This window comes from Liolophura sinensis, chromosome 5, assembly GCF_032854445.1.
Source record: "Liolophura sinensis isolate JHLJ2023 chromosome 5, CUHK_Ljap_v2, whole genome shotgun sequence".
Lineage (NCBI taxonomy): Eukaryota > Metazoa > Mollusca > Polyplacophora > Chitonida > Chitonidae > Liolophura > Liolophura sinensis.
In genome coordinates, this window is record NC_088299.1 from 13,498,928 (window position 1) to 13,518,700 (window position 19,773).

Sequence of the window (19,773 nt, forward strand, 5' to 3'; positions counted from 1 at the left end):
TTTCGTTGAAATTCCAGGAATTCTACACCGGACACTGAACGAAAAGTACCGGGAATTTCCTTATATAGATTATATGGCGAGACTCAGCATTGAGCGGCCTTTTGAACGATATATAACATGTCCTATTACAACAACAACACTAGGGACACGCGAGGCAAATTTGAAGACAAAAACCAAGTGATTGTTACCGTCAAACCGTCAAAATGTTTGACCTTATCGGAAGCCACTACATCAAAACATCTTTATTTCTTCAAAAAACAGTCGTGTAGGGCATTAAAAATTTAAATGGCGTGTTTTTTGATAAATATGCTGTCGTTTGAAACACAAATTGGAAAATCGTTAGATGACGTGAAAATTGACATTCAGAGGGGCCGTGTCCCACCTTAAATAAGAAGGGTACATTTTCCAAACACTTTTGAGAGGTTTATTGTCTAACCTTCTGTTATGGAGGTAGCACTATAAAGCAAATTCTACGCCCTATTCTTGAGGTTGTAGAAAATTTCTGTAATAAAAATGAGTTAAGACACAAATAGAAGTAAAACAATTAAAAAAACCTTTAATTTCGTAATAAGAATGGGATCATATGATGTGACAGAGGAATTAGCGTTGTTTGAAAGAATTAGAGTATTCATCCGCCAGTTGATTTCAGTGGTGACTCGCAGGGTTAAGTACCCTTTGTATACAGAACTCACAGGTATTTAAAAGAAGACGCGTAATAAAGGACTTACCATCATTAATCACAGGTCACCATCTGGTCAATGTGAAATTTATGTTGTAAATCTAACATCTTTGTTGTACCCTTGTTCTTTATTAATGTAAAATCCACTGGGTGATGGGATTTGCTGTTGTACAATTTTCCATGTCCTCTTTGTTCATGCATGTTTAATGATGAAAAATAACCTCAGCACTCAAATGATGTGAAATTACAAAAAGTAGTTCCTGTTTTGCAAAGAAAAATAATTTGTCTTTCTTTATTTTTTGAAACGTAAAATGGTGTTGCATGAATGTAGTAACCAGATCGATAGTTGTTAGATATGTGTGGGTGGAGGGGTTAAAACACCTTTATGTATATATAACTGTGATAAAACATGTCTTCATTTATCTACCATAAGTAATGAAGGGCTCTGGCTGGCAGAGACCTCTTCCTTGGACAAGTTCATTAGCCATCAAACAAGTTTCATGACAGCTGTCCCTGTTTTCTAGTGAGGCAGCAAATACAGCTGCCACTGTCTTGCCCACAGCCTTACCTCAGGGCCCGGTTGTTCGAAACTGTTTGAAGACTTAACCGCAGATTAAACTTCAATTTTAATTTTATGCTGAGCCCAAAAATAATTGCATAACTTTATATTAGATATGAACTAAATCTGCTACTGTTATATTTTGACTTTGGACAACTGTATTGGTTGCTGAATTTGGCTAAAATGCTAAATATAAAATATGGCTGAATTACCAGTATTAGCTAATACGCTTTCGAACAACTGAGCTCAGGCGGTTTGTCAGGTTATCGGACATACCTTCCTATCAAATGCCAGAATCTCAATAGAAATATCTTAAAAGTGCTGTGGCTTCCTCTCCAGCCGTAAGTGGGAAGGTCTGCTAGCAGCCTGCGGATGGTCGTGGGTTTCCCCTGGGCTTTGCCCGGTTTCCACCCCCCATAATGCTGGCCACCGTCGTATAAGTGAAATATTCTTGAGTACGGCGTAAAACATCAATCAGATAAATAAATAAATTAAAAGTGCTGTTGCTGTTTGTTTTGTTGATTCTTTAATTTACTCTTGGCTATATTTATGTATGCATTAACGAGTATGTTTTTTTTTTTTATGAGACTTACTGATATAATTAATGATATGACTTAATATATACATGTATGCAATTTTGTCTTTTTCACTGTATCTTACAGTGATGTCAGATTTTGTTGTTAAATCTCTACCTTTTGAATTGTTGTAGAATATTTTTGAAAGTTTATGAAATGGAATCTCCAATGTTTCAAATCCTGTATAAGTAGTGTAACTTGTAACTTGTTGATGTGATAATTCATAGAGAAATGAACATTTTGGCTTTCTGTGATCAGGATAACCCGAACGAGGAAGATGCTGTTGTTGTTGAGAAAATCCTTGGCATGAGAATGCGGAGGCGAGACAAAGATGTAAGTGTGACAGTATCAGTTCTTAAAAGTTAAATAGTATTCCGAACACTTGGACCACTCTGTCTAACACTGAAGGGATTTTTGTAGTCAACTTTTAGATTCAGTGAGATTGTAAACTCACCTATAATAAGAATGCCCAGCTGACTCTGTATCACAGAAGCAGGCTGGCCACATCACCTAGCTGAAGCAGCAGTATGCACTGACCAATGAGCTGAGGTTGGCTGGCCAGGCGTAGGGCGTGATTTGTCAATATTGACTGTTTATGAAGGGTTTTGGTTTGTGTGCAGCCTGGCATTCCTAACACCTTGATGCGATCAGGGTGTCTATTGAGGTCAGATCAACACCACTCCTCACATGTCACTGTGTAGACTTCCATACACACATTCCAAGTAGACACCCATTATGATTGCCTTGTGCACTGTTCATTCTCCTATACATAAGGTTATATTCGAAATGGAAACTTCATATAATTACCTTGTGTACTGTTGCCTACATACAGGCTTACAGTGTTTATTAAAAACCGACACCCATTACAATTAGCTTGTGAACTGTTTATTCTCAGATAAATAGGGTTACATTAAAAACGGACATCCATTATGATTAGCTTGTGAACTGTTTATTCCCAGATAAACGGGTTTACAATAAAAAAGTGCACACCCATTATAATTAGCCTGTGCACTGTTTTTTCTCCGATACACAGGATTACTTTAAAAACAGGCTCCCATTATGATTACATGTAACTTAAAAACGGACACCTATTATGATTGACCGGCCCCGATAGCATCAGTATAATGGCTAGGGCTTTCGGTAGGGCTTCTCAGAGAAGTGGCTCTAGATAAGAGTGTTGGGAATCCGTCCTGCAACAAGGAGGCACAATACATGCACTCTTAGGATTCCTTCGTCGTCATATGACTAAATAATTAAGTATGACGTTAAACCCCAAGCACTCACTCACTCACCCGTTATGATTGCCCCATGCACTCTTTATTCTGAAAAACACAGGGTTATGCTTAAAACAGACATTCATTATGATTACCCCCTGCAAACAGCATTCCCATGCATTGATCTAGATGAATAGTTTAGGCATGCTTTTAATGGCTTCAGAAATGCCCTGAATGAGGTCATGATTACAAATGGAGACCTATCATAATTACTGTGTTTTGTTTCATCGCATGTCGTCCGTGTTGTTGTTGTACAGGAGGTTGAGGCTAATGAAGAAGAAGAGGAGGAGGAGGAAGAAGAGTTTTATGTCAAATACAAAAATTTGTGAGTCCAAAAAATGTGTGCTATGTAATAATTATGATCTGTAAATAATGAGCGAGTATGACATGATTTAGTTAGGAAGGATTGGTGTACTTTTAATTAGAACCATCGTGACAAGGGGACATGTGGTCATAGCAGCTCCATAGAACTCGAACCATGTGTGAATACTGTACAATTTATTGGTTAATAATAATTAGGTTATCTTTTTGTTTTGTTTTATCCTTAAAGTTTGTTGCTACATTTATATATGTAGTCTCTCGAGTTATTTAATGTACATATCTTCTGATATCACATGTCCTGATTCAGTAGTGTTATTTTATTACAAAGTAGTGTATAGTTACATGTTAGCTGCAGTAACAATGGTGTGTTTTGTAGCTCCTACTTGCACTGTGAGTGGAGGACTGTTAAAGAACTGGAAAGAGACAAACGAATACAGATGAAGATAAAACGCTACAAGATGAAGCGCCTGGCTCAAAACAACTACTTTGCAGAGGTACGAACTGACAGGCCTTTATATAACTAATGGACAGTTCATACTGGTTAATGGTCCTTCATATTTGTCTCTATGAATAAAAAGATTTCATAAAAGTTGTTTGACACGTGCCAAGTTATGTTGAAGTTAGGGGTTTTTTCACCTTGACCTTTTTTTTTTTCAAGGTTGTTTGTCCTGTACCTGTGTTACATTGTAAACCCGCTATCCCTTACAACTTTGCTTAAGTATTTAATGCTTTCTTGAACTACTTGGGAATGTATTTTACTATACAAATGTTTGTAAGTTGTAGAAATGTGTGTTTTCATATTCCTTACTTGCATAACTGCGGCAGCTGATTGAGGGAAAGCATGCAGTGTTGAGCAGGGAGAAAAGACAAAGATAAGTGTTTTAATGGCATAATTTTTCTGTTGCTTAAGCAGATAGACGATGAGGAACTCTTCAATCCAGATTATGTGGAGGTAGACAGAGTACTGGATGTATCCGTGACAACTGACCCAGTTTCTGAAGAAGACGTCACCCATTTCCTGGTGAAATGGAGAAGTTTGCCGTATGATGAGAGCACATGGGAGCTCCAACAAGATGTGGATCCCAACAAAGTGGAGCAGTTCTACAAGATAAAAGATCCACCACCTGAGGAAGAGAGAGAGGTGAGGCAGACATTCCTGTATATATTGCCTGTTGAGTTCAAATCTAGCTTTCGCTGGTTTTGTAGTCAACGTCTTTGATCAGATGATTTCTTCCTGATTGGTGGATTGATATGTATCTTTCTAACTTGAGCTGTGATGAGTTTTGATTGCTTTTGTGCTCTATCTGTCATATCATTAAAGAATAGTTAATAGCTAATGTAAGAAATATTCCATGTCAGATAATAGTTCATGGATTGAAAAGTTCATCATACTTATTGTGTAATTGATGTTTTCATTTGTCCTGTGTTTCATGCAAGTCTAAGCCTTTATTTGTTTATTTACAGTACAAAGAGAGGCCAAAGAAGGGTGACGAGTGGACAAAGCTGTCAGAGTCTCGATTATATAAAAATGACAACACGCTGCGAGAATATCAGCTAGAAGGATTAAATTGGTTGACTTTCAGCTGGTACAACATGTGAGTTCCCACTTCTGCAAACAGCGCTTTACTGCTGTCATGGCTAGAATTAATATATTTTGGTTGGGGGGAGTGGGTGGTGGGGGGGGGGGGGGGTGAGAGAGTTTAAGAGAAAAAAGACCAGTTTCCGTAGTATTTTTTACATGTTGCTTATTCCCAGTACAGTGAATTTTTTTTTTAGCCAGCCTTGCATTGTCTTTGTCACAGGAGGAACTGTATCCTGGCAGATGAGATGGGTTTGGGGAAGACCATTCAGAGCTTGACCTTCTCCAACGAGGTATTTCTGTACGGGATTAAAGGACCTTTCTTGGTTGTGGCTCCTCTGTCCACAATCGCTAACTGGCAGAGGGAGTATGAGACGTGGACAGACATGAATGTCATTACCTACCATGGCAGGTATGCACAGAAATTAGACCCTCATCAAAGGGTGACACACAGCTAACGCAAGAACATATGTGTATAACAGGGCTATCCTGATTTTGTAATTACACTGGGCGTAGTGTCATCTTCAATAACCATTATCTAAACCTTTTTCTATATGCCATCCACCAGTCTGACATCGATATACTTACTCCAGATATGTTTGTGTGGTTCAGCTGGGAACAAGAGGCTGTAATAATAAGATTAAAGCCCTTAAAACAAAATGTCTCTGGTTTAAATCCTCTCTAGCTCGCTCAGCCCGGGCTTTAAGTTAGGAAGTTTGTCAGGTACTAGCCAAAGAGCAGTGGTTTAATCTGGACACTCCAATTTCCTCAACCCTTAAACCTGAGGGCTGCTTGAAAAATCTTCTGTACAGCATTGAACACTACTCTCGAACAGTGAAATAAATGAAGTCTGATAGCATAGACGTAAGCTGTATGTTCACTTGTTTACAAGCAGATTAGTTCATTTTTTTTTTTTATTCTTTCATTCACAGTACACCAAGTCGTATTATGATCCAGGAGTATGAAATGTTCCACAAAGATGAAAATGTAAGCTTTTTTTTCTTCATTTTCAGAATTGTAAAACTGAAAATCTCACTGAAAGAAACTGTATATAGATTTTCACTGTATTTTTGTATTGGATTAAATGTCAACTTACTTTCTTCATGATGTTCCTTACTTGAACAGTAATCGTTAGCTGGATAAGTAAATGCTGGCATCACCGGACATAGCTAAGATAAGAATTTGTCAACTGACAGGGTCGGCGAATCCCAGACTTGTACAAGTTCCATGTGTTAATCACGACGTACGAGATCATCATTGCTGATTACGACATCCTCAGTCAGATTGACTGGCGGCTAGTGATCATTGACGAAGCTCACAGACTGAAGAATCGCAACTGTCAACTGCTTGAGAGGCTGAAGGTCTTTAATGTGGTAAGTTTAACTGGTTAATTGCGATGAGAGTTGAGGAGGTGGTTAATATTCTACCTTAAGAGAAAGGTACAAGTTCTAATTATTGCTGCCTGTACTGGAGCTGTGAAGTGTGCTAAGGGATTTTGTACCAACAGGAACTGCATGTATTGATTTCAAATTACCTATCCAAGTTCTTTTTAAAGTAATTTTACCGGAACATTTAATTGGCAGACTACAGGAAAGACAAAAAAGACTTGTGACAGTGTATATGGAGATCCAGAACAGGTACCCCCTGTTTATTGGGTTGTGGTGAGAATAAGCCATTGACATGGCTTGTTTTAGCTATTTGTTCATTGTAATGTTTGTTGAAGACCTCTTGCAGATGTGTACGTCACATGTGGAAAGAGTCGTTAGTAATTCTAAGTTGATGGTTTACTCTGTTTACCTTCGCACACAAGTGTCTGTCATCGCATAATGGTAAAGTAAGAAACTTCAGAGCTTTGCTGAGACGACATTGCTTCATCTCTTCTCAGGAACACCGTGTGTTACTGACCGGGACACCACTACAGAACAACGTGGAGGAGTTGTTCAGTTTACTCAACTTCCTGGAGCCTAAAACGTTCAGCTCATCTCAGGCCTTCATGGCTGAGTTTGGTGATCTCAAGACAGAGTCTCAAGTGGACAAACTCAAGGCTGTAAGTTAGAGCCTCATGAATTACTCATACCAGTTTTGTTTGCAGGGAGGGACCTGCATGACCTAGAGGTTGACATTGTCATGCAGGGCTATGACCCAGGAGCCTCTCATCAATGCAGTCGCTTCCGGTTCATGCTGGCTTACTATCTGGTTGTATGTGGGGAGGTCTAGCCGCAACCTACGGACAATCTTGGGTTTCCACAGAGTTCTGCATGGTTTTCTCCCACCTTAATAGTGGCCACTGATGTATGAAATATTCCGGAGTACGGCTTAAACTGCCATAAAGTAAATAAATATTTGGGCATGTTTGATTACGTTGATATTCCAACCTTACCTCGGTCGGTATTTCAGCCGTGGATATTTAATTTAAAACAGATAAGTAAGTGAATAATTACTGTGATTGCTCTACAGATATGTAAAACTGGTGAAATGAGATTTGTTGTGTGGAGTAACTAAATTCAGTTTGTTTGAGGAGCACAAAACTGAGGAGCACTGAAGCTGATTTGCAGTTTGTTGACCGTTCATAAACACATGTAGACTGAGTGACAGTAAATTTAGGGTGGTTGTACAAATATGAATTCAAATAAATACAAAAACTTCTGTTTTTGCAGATTCTGAAGCCCATGATGTTGAGAAGATTAAAAGAAGATGTGGAAAAGAATTTAGCTCCTAAAGAAGAGACAATAGTTGAGGTAGATATTGAGATATAGTAAACAAAATATCTGTGAAAAACAATCCAATGAACATGTTTGATGTAATTTATATAGGTGGCCTATTTGTCTTTACTGATCAAATGGAAATATCCTTAAACTTTCTTCTGCTGACTCTTTGGTTCACAGCGTTCAGGTACATTTACATCTCGGCTACAACTGTAAGGTTTGTATAAGGCATGTTGCAGGAGTTGTAAATACTCATGGAAGTACTACCAATTATTTGACTTTGATTTTTGACAGGTGGAGCTGACTAACATTCAGAAGAAGTATTATCGTGCAATATTGGAGAGGAATTTCACCTTCTTGGCCAAAGGAGCTGGGTCATCTACTAATGTCCCTAACCTGATGAACACCATGATGGAACTACGAAAGTGCTGCAACCACCCCTACTTAATCAAAGGTAACCTGTTTACTCTGTAACCTGTTCACACTTAGAATCTTCCCTAATCTAAAGCGCCATTTCCTCTCAACTATTAATTTGAAGTGAAAAATTCTTGGGTATGGCATTAAACTCGATTTAAATAGACAAAGAAAAAGTTGTTGCTGTTCATTTGACAGAACTCAACTTACCAAATCTTGTCTCCTAGTTTTAAGAAAATATGTTGTAAACTTTCTGAGAAACTTTTGCTGGAACTAACGTTATGTTCTAAGCTGCTGTAAACTTTGTAGTCAGAAATTCAGGAGATAATAGGTATAATTCATCCTTGAGCTGTTAGATTCATCAGCTTCTCATATCACACCTTTCTCACCTGTGTACATTGCTCAGGTGCTGAGGAGAAGATTTTAGAGGAGGTGAGAGAGAAACATGGCAGTGACACTGAGCATGTGTTCAACGCCCTGGTCCAGTCCTGTGGTAAACTTGTCCTGATAGACAAACTGCTGCCCAAACTACAACAGGATGGCCACAAGATCCTCATCTTCTCCCAGATGATCAGAGTCTTGGATATCCTTGAGGATTACTGTGTACATAGAAAGTGAGTACACCATTATCTGGGCTCAGTCACATGAGCAACTGTTAAATATAATGAAAGTAGTACTATAATTCTTCAACCATTTCGCTTGTTTGCAACGTGTTTATTCAAGCATATTTTAAAGGCATTATTCTGTGTTGACTGATTAAATTTTACTTTTTGTGAAGCCCAGAAACATATCAATCTAACCAGTGCAGTTTTGTCTCCAGAATTTAAAAATGTGCATAAATTGTAATGAAAGTTGCTCTGTGATATGCAGAAATGTTGAGGAATTAGGGGAATGTTGAGGAATATGCCAGACAGAAAGATCCTTGGACATGGCTGTCCTAGATTTCCCAACCCTCTTTGTGCAATTGGCCTTGATGACAGTAAACAGTTGACAACACTTGTGGAACAGTCCAATGTGTCACATGTGAAAAATTTCTTGAGTATGACCACAAATAAATAAATACCAGAATACCAGACAGGTGTATTTATGACCATGTATGATTGGCTGATGTATGGCTGGTTTTATTTGTCAGATTCTTGTATGAACGACTTGATGGGAGGATAAGAGGGAACATCCGTCAAGAGGCCATTGACCGGTTCTCCAAGCCAGGTACTACTAGGATTCAATTTTAGTGGTGGATACAATAGTACTAATGGAAAGCAACTAGACAAGAAGTTTGCAGTCCTCACAACCCAGGGAAAAAATATATCCAAAACTACTTGTTACCTATTTTTTTTGAAGAGATTCTGGGTGAAATTTAAATGCATTTAAGTATTTCAAATGTAAGACTTCAGAGAATTGTGAGTCAATTTTTATGGTGCTTATTTGAGAGACCTCGTGTTGGGAACCTGACCTCTGTCATGTTTCGCTTAGTGAATACTCACTACCTGATATCAGACCATGTATTGATGTTTGCTTGTGCTTTTTTCCAGACTCTGATCGGTTTGTGTTCCTACTATGTACAAGAGCTGGAGGGTTAGGCATTAACCTAACAGCTGCAGACACAGTCATTATCTTTGACTCAGACTGGAACCCTCAGAATGATCTTCAGGTAATGCCACTGTGCTAACAGAGCAGTTCTTCCTCATGCCACTTCTGGGTAACCAGCTGCTATCAGTGTTTGGTTTGCAGTGGTGGGCTTTCCATTAACATCCTGGACTTGTGTCTGGACAATGTTTTATATGTGGTTGTTGACAAGCTCTGGTTTTATCATGGTGTAAATCAAATTTTACTTATAGAATTTCTTAAAGTACACAAGCAGATATTAGATAAATAGCAAATGGCACTTGCCAACAATGAGGATAGTGCAGCCATTGAGAGGATATGGAAGTGGTTCCAAAAATTGCACTATGAAGAGTATGGATGGTTGTCTGAAAATTGCTATTGATGAAAGCTGTAAATCAGGAGAAAAAAAAGAAATAATACGATAAAGTTAGAAACAAAACAGAAAAATTTGATAGAGGAAAACTAGCAGATATATACACTGACAAATATGTTGTCTTGTGTTGATAAGATCAATCAGTGCAACATCTTAAAGCGTGACTACAGTGGTTTGTCTTTGTGTTATGATTAGGCCCAAGCTCGCTGTCACCGAATTGGTCAGAGCAGGTCCGTAAAGGTGTATCGTTTGATCACAAGGAACACGTACGAGCGAGAGATGTTTGACAAGGCCTCCATGAAGCTGGGCTTAGACAAGGCTGTGCTCCAGTCAATGGGTGGAGAGAAGCCTGCAGTACAAGGAGCTGGGGTGAGAAAATTGATTTACTCTGAATCTTCACTGTGTGCCGTAAACATTTCTTATTTTCCAGTGGCCAAAATATTGCAAGTAATTTGGGCCTAAGTTTGGCACTCCTGTCTTTTATTGTGGGCAATCTTGTAACCTGTTTTTCATGCTTTGTAAGAGAACAGCATGTCACCAGTGCATTGGGAAAGGTTGCTCATGTACTGGTTAATCTTTGCAAACCAAACATACCTGCTGTTGTGTACAAAATGTACTTGATTTTACGTCTGTTTTGCCGAAATTGATATGCACACGTTGGTAAACGTTTGTGTAGACTGAGGTAGATGTACATCTGTTTGTATCGACAGATCAGTGTCGTATCAAATATGATGGAATGAATATTTGAAGACCATTGGCCTGTATCATGTAATATAATTCGTCTTTATCATACATGTATATATACTTACAATTTTCCAGAAGAGACATATGTATGTGTGTATATGATTTAAATATGTGCTCACCACGATATGGCTGAAATACTGCCTCTGTGGCATAAAGCCATAATCATTCATTCATTCATTCAAATACAATGAATTTGCATGTAAACTAGAGCGTTCTTTTATCTAGGGGCCAGTGTCAAAGAAAGATGTGGAGGAGCTGTTGAGAAAGGGAGCATACGGAGCCCTGATGGATGATGATAACGCCGGTGATAAATTCTGTGAGGAGGACATAGAACAGATTCTCCAGAGACGTACACAGGTCATCCAGATAGAATCTGAGGGCAAGGGCTCCACGTTCGCCAAGGTTAGCACGCACACTTACCCATAATCATGACCCTGGTCACATAAGTAAATACCTTAATCTTCAGTACAATGAAGAAATTATAATTTGGACACACTTATGACAACAGTTTAAAAAGCTCAAGAGATTTTAAAATTGCAAGAAATGTGGTGAGGGAAGCGCCATTTCACCAATATAAAAAACATGAATTCTGGGTATTTCATGATTCCAGTTTTCAACACAGGTTTATGGGCATTTGTTGTGAGAATCCAGCTGAAGCACTACGTGGTAGTACTAGTGGTGAAACATTGTTTCTCTGTAACAATAACTGTTTTCCTTTTCCTTCCAGGCAAGCTTCAGTGCCTCTGGTAATCGCAGTGACATCAGTATAGATGACCCTAACTTTTGGCAAAAATGGGCTAAGAAAGCTGACCTGGATGTGGATGAACTGACAAATCGGGTGAGATACTGTGCTTTTTGCGTTGATTTTTGACAAGAAGTCCTATATTGCCTGTACGTTGTCGACACTATTACCCTAATTTCTCAACCAATTCTCATATAGGAGTAACTTGCCAATTTATGCACATTTTTCTCATGATTTTGTAAACAAAGCTACATTGATTGGATTGACCAATTCAGGGCTTCACAAAAAGTATAATTTTATTAGTCTACACAGAATGCCTCTTGAATTCGCTTGAATACACACCTTGCAAACATATGAAATGGCTGAAGAATTACGCTACTGATATCTGAGAAGAATTATGGGCTTTTTGGTGGATTGTAAGGTTCTGTCGGTCTGCATCAATTTCACTAACTTGCAGTTGCCAAATCCTGGTTGTTACTGCAAGCAATAAGGTTTCCTCCATTCATTGGACTTGTGTAAAATTGCATTTTGTCAGTTGTCGTTCTACAAGAGTGTGGATGGCCGATGTCATATTAGAAATCTTTGGGCAGGGCTACCAAATAAACCGCAGCAATAAGGACGAGGATTTTGAGGCTCCTGCGGATGGGCAGAGAGTCGTTTTACCAGGCAGGGCTACCAGTACTGCCTGTGTAGAGTTGAGCCATAATTATTCATGCCTTCAAAGTAATATTTTTTATGAAAATTTTAAATTTCAGAATGATTTAATCATTGAGGAACCCAGACAACGACGTCAAACGACGCGCTATGGGAACCAGGACAATGTTGTGGACATGTCTGAGCTGGAAACCTCCAGTGATACAGACGATGAAGAGGGCGGTCTAGGCCGACGGGGACGCCGAAGCAAAAAACGGCGAAACCGTGACCCCAAGGACGAGGATTTTGAGGCTCCAGAGGATGGGACAGAGGGTCGTTATACCAGGGCTGAGTGCTTCAGGGTGGAGAAAAATTTACTTGTCTATGGGTAAGGGATTCGGTGGAGATTCTGTTATAGTTTTTCAAATACCCTCAATGATCTCAAATTTCGTCAACAGAAGTGCATTTTTAGAGGCAAATAAATGTCACAAAATATTCTTTTTGCTGCTGAAACTTGTTCCAAACAAACCTCAGAACACCTTTCTAAAATCAAAAGAACTCTCAGAATCAGGAAAAATTGAGAAGTTGGTCATGGATCAAATTTGTGATCATTTGGGGCACTCCGTTTGGTATATGGGTGGATAAAAGTTTCTGCACTTTGTTGATATACACAGCATATAAAAATTCAGGATAATTTATACCAATTATGTGTCTTGTTTTAGAATGGGAGACTTCAGCAGTAGCTACACAGTAGGTCTTGATAGCAGTAGAACACGTTATCTTCTTTGATGTTGCAGTGCTTGTGTACTTCATACGTGTTTTAGTAGAAAATATACCGACTATTGTGACGTAATAAAGGACAAAATGAAAGAGATGATAGCGGGTTTTACGAGTTCCCCATTGCCACTTCGTATACTGTGACTTGAAAGTTAGCTGATCTCATGAATGGTTTATATGGTCAGATTTATATAAGTTAACCAGCTCGTAGTAATGATAAGGCTCTTTGGATAACAAAGGCAGGTTCTACTACATTGATGGATTGATGGTCAGTGCTGATGAACACTCGAGACAAATTATTTTGACTGCAGTTTAAAATTACCTTTGTATTTGTCTTCACAGTTGGGGCCGATGGGGAGACATCCTGGCTCATGGACGTTTCAAGCGAAAACTCTCTGAGAAGGATGTGGAGACCATTTCCAGGGCATTGGTAGGGAACCCTGTACACGTAGGGCCAGATAAAGTAGTGATAAGGATTCTCCAGGCTTGATAATTGACCAATAATAGTCACGGGTCAAATTAGGCAAACTTTTGTGGGAGCATATGCTAGCCCATGTGTATTTGATGCAAGATTTAACTTTTTGTGTTGTTTGTTGTGATACACCTCAGTTGTAGTTTGTCAACTATCAATTTAGTTTCTGCACTGAAATAAAAAATGAAATAGAAAAGAAAAAAGAAAGCTTTGACATTTCGTGAGAATTATGTGTTGCTACCAACTGGTTTTCACCCTGCACCTGTCTTTTACAGCTGGCCTACTCACTACAGTTTTACAAAGGTGATGAGAGAATAAAGGGCTTCATCTGGGATCTGGTCTCTCCTGACAATGATGCTGCTCTCAAAAACCACTCAGGTGAGGCCCAGTTTGCATACAAGTCACCATGATACAGCAAAAATGATTAGTGTTCTGGAAACTATTCTTTAGGGTCTTGTGATTTTGGAGATACTTGACAAGTTACTAAGGATATTCCCATACCCTTCATGAGTCATACACCCAAGCCGGCAGAATTTATCTGCTTTTTCTGTAGCCACTGTTTTTTAATTATCCAAATAGCTGGTAAAGAAATGTTATATTCTACTTTCAACTCTACGAAACCTGCGGATGGTCGTGGGTTTCCCCTAGACTCTGCCCGGTTTCCACCCACCATAATGCTGGCTGCCATCGTATAAGTGAAATATTCTTAAGTACGGCATAAAACACCAATCAAATAAATAAATAAATAAATCAACACTAATAATATCTGTCCCAAAAATTAGAAGAATTGCGGTAGCTATGTAAGTTGTCCAGTTGTGAACTGGCCATATGAACCGTAGGAAGCATTTAAAAAGACAGGATATATTCGGACATTACAAAACTGTACTTGTATCTTGTGTGGCGATATATCAATGTTACTTGTTTACGCGTTTTGTTCTTGTGACCATGAATGAATGTTTTGGGGTGAAATCTGTCTCCTGTAGGTTTGTCAGCTCCTGTTCCGCGTGGCCGTAAAGGGAAGAAGCTGAAGAAAGAGTCCAAATACATGACTCCTTCCCCGGAGCTGGACCAGTCCAGTCTACAGCTCAACTTTGAGGAGATTCTTACAGATAATGGCTACAAAAAACATTTACAAAGACATTCAAACAAGTAAGTCAAAGAACAAATAGGGATGTGTGTGTGTGAGAGGGGGGGGGGGGGTGTAAATATACCACAAAGATGAATGATCTAAGAGTACTGTTACAGTAAAAGAAAACTAAAATATGAAGTTAGGTTCATCATACAGACAAAGTTATGTGTAAAAATAGTTTCATTTATTTTTTTCATATTTTTTAAGGAGTGTTGAAAGGCATTCACACATATTTGAATACTTTTGTGGGCTTTTATGAGCCATACTGATGGTATCTAAGAAATCTGACGTCACATCACCTTTTCTTCTGGATGTTCACCAGAAGGAAGGAATTTTTGGGAACATTATTTGTCTTCTTTTACTAATAGATAAAAAAAAAGTTACTCCAACATTCAGTGATTAGAGTTGGATAAACTCCTGTAATGTCACAGTTCCTAACCTCTGATAGTATGATCCAGAAGGCCCACCTTAGAATCCAAAGGTTGGTTGTCTTTAACTGTTTTTCACAAAAATTTTCAAAAATAACCGAAAGTATATTTATGGTTAGTTTTTAAGTGTTCTGTTCTTGAGAGTGGCATAAAATAACAATCAAATTCATTGGTGCACCAAGCTAATCTGTTAACAGGTGTAACTGAGCCTGTTATTAGCTTTCCATGAATTGGACATGTTGATGACTTTAGTGGTAAATCCCCATTTTCCATTAATTTATTACATAAAAAATACCTCACATGCAAGTGTGTTCCATCAGTGTTGCTTCCTTGTTATGACACAAGTTTTCCACGGTTACAGAGTACTGCTGCGAGTGCGACTCTTGTATTACCTCAAGCAGGAAGTCATTGGGGATGAAGCTGAGAAAGTCTTCATGGGTTATCCTTCTTGGTAAGTCTCCTTTGACAACCAGTTAGTTAAGATTCATCATATCACCTTTCCCAGTCTTGTATTCCTTGCATAATGTAATTAGCCTGAATGACCTAAAATTTTTGCCAACAAAAGTTCGTTTTTAAAGGCAAATAAATATTATATTTGGTGCTGAAACTTAAAATTTTCCAGCAGAATATCATCTCATGTTTTAAGCAAGCCTCAAAACACCTTTATAAAATCAAGAGAACTTTTAGAATCAGGAAAAATGGGCAAGTTAGTCATGGACGAAATTTATGGTAGGTGGAGCAAATAAAGTAGATCTTGTTGGAGGTTTTAATTGCCAGTAAAAACTTTAAGTTAGCTTAATATTGATGTGAAAATTTGGCATTCATACTATTTACACCTTAACTGATGAAGTGGTGTTGAGATGGTTATTATTGTTGTATGTTTCAGTGATATTGACTTATTATTGTTGTATGTTTCAGTGATATTGACTTATTATTGTTGTATGTTTCAGTGATATTGACTTATTATTGTTGTATGTTTCAGTGATATTGACATTCCGCCTCCTTGCTGTGATGGTGACCCGCCGGCTTTCTGGTGGGACGAGGAGAGTGATCGGTCACTGCTTGTTGGGGTCTTCAAGCATGGTCAGTTCTCATTATCACATAACTTAATGATATTCCGTTTACAAAGTGTGGGGATTTCTGATTGGTTGATGAAGTAGTTTGTTTGACAAAGATCTTGGTTCAGATTGCTGGAGAGACTGGTCAAGTATTTTTGTAGAGAGAATTTTTTATGAATGGACCACAAGCATGCTTTGGTTTAATGAATGTTTTGCTAAAATTTATTTTAAGAAGAAAAATGTATATGTAAATAGCTGTTAAACCCCTTCTGAAGATTAATCGTGATGAATTGTGTTGTGTTTAGGTTATGAGAAGTACAATATGATGCGCCAAGACCCATCATTGGTATTCCTTTCTCGATGTGGCCCACCAGATGGCGCTGCTGTGCTCGCAGAGGAGAATGATGATGAGTAAGTTGTTTTGTATCAAAGCTGCCTCGAATACTTAAATATTTGCTGTATATACCATGAGTTATTTCACAAGGTTTACTGGATTTGAGAGTTTACACAGTTGTAACATGTATTTCACTTGAAGTTATATAAAAGCAGCATATAAAGTCCTTACTGATACTTTTTATACCAACACTTAATTTTTTTTTCCTAAAGGGAATGCTGATTTCAAGTTTTAGGTTCTCTTTGAGCTCTTTGCTGAAAGCAGCCTATCCAGCTGAAATGTTACCATTGTAATATAATGTTATCATTGTAACATAATGTTTCCATTGTATCTAATGATGACTGAACCATGCTAATACTGAGAAATCAGAACAGTTCATAGAACTTCTGCTGGGTTTCAATGAGTTCAAATTTTAAGTCACTGAAGGTACAAAGGAATGAGACTTTTGGCATAAAGTATACTCTGGTTCCGAAACCTTTCTAGTAATACAATCGTTGGAGCATCCACAAAATACTGAAGTAATGATCATTTATCTCCCTTTGATCTCTCAGGAATGATGATTTTCTGGACGGAACTGGTCGTCCTGATGATGATGAGGACGAGATGGATGTTACCCCCAGGAAGACCCCTAACCCCATTTTACCCCCCGAACAGATGGGGGAGGGCGGCACCCTGCCCTTTCCCTCCGTCTCTGAACTGAACACCCGTCTGCGCCGAGTGGTGACGGGCTACCAGAGAAACCACAAAAAAGAACAGATGAGAATGGCACAGAAAGCTAAGGTCAGTGTTATGGTTGTGGTACTTTGGTAGACCTAGTTGTGACTGGACATTAAACACTACTCATGCATGAAGCTAGAGCAGCTCGCCTTGTGACGAGATGACTGAGTGGTGAAGGTGCTTACCTTGAAATCAGTAGGCCACAAGAAGTGAGTTTAATCCCTTTCTTAGACAGAAAGCATTCCCTCTGCATTCATTATTCTTCAGGCAGTAAGCGGTTGATGTTGGTCTTTTGTGTCATCTTGCATTATGTTCGCAGGACATCACTTGCTTTTATCAATATGACATGTAACAAAGAGGGAGAGTTAACTTTGCAAAGGTCAGTGATCTATTCCAAACACTCCCGTTTCCTTAGCCTGTAAAACTGGCTGCGGGGCCTTCGTGGCTCAGGCGGTTAGCGCAGCGTAATGACCCAGGAGCCTCTCACCAATGCGGTCGATGTGAGTTCAAGTCCAGCTCATGCTGGCTTCCTCTCCGGCTGTAAGTGGGAAGGTCTGCCAGCAACCAGTGGATGGTCGTGGGTTTCCCCCGGGCTCTGCCCGGTTTCCACCCACCATAATGCTGGCCGCCGTCGTATAAGTGAAATATTCTTGAGTACGGCGTAAAACACCAATCAAAAAAAAAAAAATGAAATAAAATAAAACTGGCTGCAATTATATGAATGAAAGTTTCTTGCGTACAGCCTGGAACAAGAAGCGAGTCACATGCTAAGTGTAATGAGAAAAACAGCCTGTGATTGCATTACCCCCACCCCCCTCCCCTTTCTTATTATACTGATGCCTTTCATTTATGGTTTACAGAGACTGGAAAGAAGAGAGAAGACTGAACTGGTCATTAAAGAGAGAGAAATGAAGAAGAGAGAGTCTCAACAAAAGTAAGTTCTAAAATTCTATTTATAGAGAAGTTCAGAGCTTTAGAAACCTACAGCAGGATGGATGATTATCTAAGATCCATCTCTGACGTGAGCTTTGGAAAACTAACAGATCTGACTTGCGCTCATGTACAATTATGGTTGTGGTGTAGGAAAAGCCCTGGTTGGCTCAGTCAGCTACAGAATTGTTCTCCCTGCAACTGATGGGCCCCTCAGACCATTGAGGACCCGGGTTCAAATTCAGCTTTCACTAGTCCAGCTGAAGCATTAAATTTGGAGATTTATAAGCTATCTTGGGAAGCACACTTTGTTTTCTCAGGGCACTCAAGTTTTCTCGGCCCATTAAGCAACTTAAAATCTCCTCAGATCTGCAACACCGGTCTAATATGTGGAAAAGAAATTCCCTGATCATGTCTTGTTGATTGATTATGCCTTTTAGCACTATCACAGCCACGTTGTGGCAACAGTCTTAAATGTGTAGAAAATTTAACACGAAGAATCTTTGAATTACATTTTTATACACAGTAAATTGATTTTTACCTTGTTCCTTTTAGCCGTTGGTCTCGCCGAGAGGAGGCAGATTTCTACAGAACAGTTTCCACGTTTGGTGTGGAGATGCACAAGGGCCGTTATGTGTGGGACAGGTTTAGATGTATCGCCAGGCTGGACAAGAAGTATGACCACACACTCACCGAGTACTTCCTGGCCTTCTACCACATGTGTAAAGCTGTCTGTAAGAAATTCAAGGATGAGGAAGACGGTAAGGCCACCAAATTCACATGAATGTATTGGCTTCATCAAATGTACAGAGGAAAATTCAACATTTTTAGTTATAGACTTGTTTCAGACAAGAAAGTTTTCGGGATTTATCTGGAATTCTTGTTTTTATCTTGTACCTTAATTAGAAATTAATATTTCCTGGGAAGTAATAAAAAGTTGCTAAATTTAGCTTGTATTTTGACAATTTTCAGAGTTCACTGTGTCATCTCCAGTTTAACAAATTTGCAGTTCAGACAGAAGTGAATTGTTGAATTCACCCTGTTGTCAGAATTGCTTAGAAGACAACAACTAGATCTGGGTTATGTTCTAAACTTGGTTTAAATCATTGTGAACTCCTTGCAAGCTCTGGTAGAGAGATTGATCTTTGACCTCAATAGCTGCCCTGTTTGTATCCTTAATTGTCTGTGTTGCTAATCGTCAAGCTGTCTATGTGAAAATTACATTTGCTCTTCTTGCTCATGGGACGTCATGTTGTCACTTGTTAACTCTTCCAGCTTCACCCCCCAACAATATTTATGTAGAACCAATCACAGAGGAGCGTGCTAACCGCTGCCTGAATCGTATAGACCTTTTGACCCGGATCAGACAGGAGATTCTGATCCATCCTAAATTGGAGGAGAGGCTCAAGCTGTGCCAGCCCTCATTTGACATGCCAGAGTGGTGGATCTGCGGTAAACATGACAAAGACCTCCTGATTGGTGCCGCCAGGTGAGTTACGCGCATTCTTATTTGACAAAACCCTGCTCTCACAGTATTGTATGGCCTTGGTGGCAATAAGCGGTCGACAGCACATACGCACAATCGTGATTGTTGTTTCTTTTCATGTGAGTCCCATGAAGTTGTAAATTCCACTTGAAAAAACACATTGCCAGGGGGAGACACAG

At 39.1% G+C, this 19,773-nt stretch overlaps 1 protein-coding gene and 1 non-coding gene across 7 annotated transcripts in view; both read left to right on the plus strand.

Annotated features, from left to right (window-relative positions):
• Positions 1–19,773, plus strand: part of LOC135466070 (chromodomain-helicase-DNA-binding protein 8-like) — a 51,651-nt gene that overhangs the window by 19,294 nt on the left and 12,584 nt on the right. For all 6 annotated transcript variants that reach the window (XM_064743483.1, XM_064743484.1, XM_064743486.1 and 3 more), the window contains exons 6-33: positions 2,072–2,146; positions 3,345–3,412; positions 3,785–3,902; positions 4,322–4,549; positions 4,873–5,003; positions 5,211–5,399; positions 5,920–5,974; positions 6,184–6,360; positions 6,873–7,034; positions 7,645–7,725; positions 7,987–8,146; positions 8,513–8,720; positions 9,239–9,315; positions 9,639–9,757; positions 10,280–10,453; positions 11,054–11,230; positions 11,556–11,666; positions 12,326–12,591; positions 13,323–13,410; positions 13,728–13,830; positions 14,436–14,601; positions 15,371–15,460; positions 15,992–16,092; positions 16,373–16,478; positions 17,013–17,241; positions 18,039–18,112; positions 18,664–18,869; positions 19,384–19,597. In XM_064743483.1, the coding sequence (XP_064599553.1) occupies positions 2,072–2,146; positions 3,345–3,412; positions 3,785–3,902; positions 4,322–4,549; positions 4,873–5,003; positions 5,211–5,399; positions 5,920–5,974; positions 6,184–6,360; positions 6,873–7,034; positions 7,645–7,725; positions 7,987–8,146; positions 8,513–8,720; positions 9,239–9,315; positions 9,639–9,757; positions 10,280–10,453; positions 11,054–11,230; positions 11,556–11,666; positions 12,326–12,591; positions 13,323–13,410; positions 13,728–13,830; positions 14,436–14,601; positions 15,371–15,460; positions 15,992–16,092; positions 16,373–16,478; positions 17,013–17,241; positions 18,039–18,112; positions 18,664–18,869; positions 19,384–19,597 (3,953 nt within the window). The remainder of the gene's footprint in view (positions 1–2,071; positions 2,147–3,344; positions 3,413–3,784; positions 3,903–4,321; positions 4,550–4,872; positions 5,004–5,210; positions 5,400–5,919; positions 5,975–6,183; positions 6,361–6,872; positions 7,035–7,644; positions 7,726–7,986; positions 8,147–8,512; positions 8,721–9,238; positions 9,316–9,638; positions 9,758–10,279; positions 10,454–11,053; positions 11,231–11,555; positions 11,667–12,325; positions 12,592–13,322; positions 13,411–13,727; positions 13,831–14,435; positions 14,602–15,370; positions 15,461–15,991; positions 16,093–16,372; positions 16,479–17,012; positions 17,242–18,038; positions 18,113–18,663; positions 18,870–19,383; positions 19,598–19,773) is intronic.
• LOC135466082 (small nucleolar RNA U6-53/MBII-28) lies at positions 16,791–16,890 on the plus strand. Its single transcript, XR_010444089.1, has one exon. It is a non-coding gene; the product is annotated as a small nucleolar RNA U6-53/MBII-28 (small nucleolar RNA).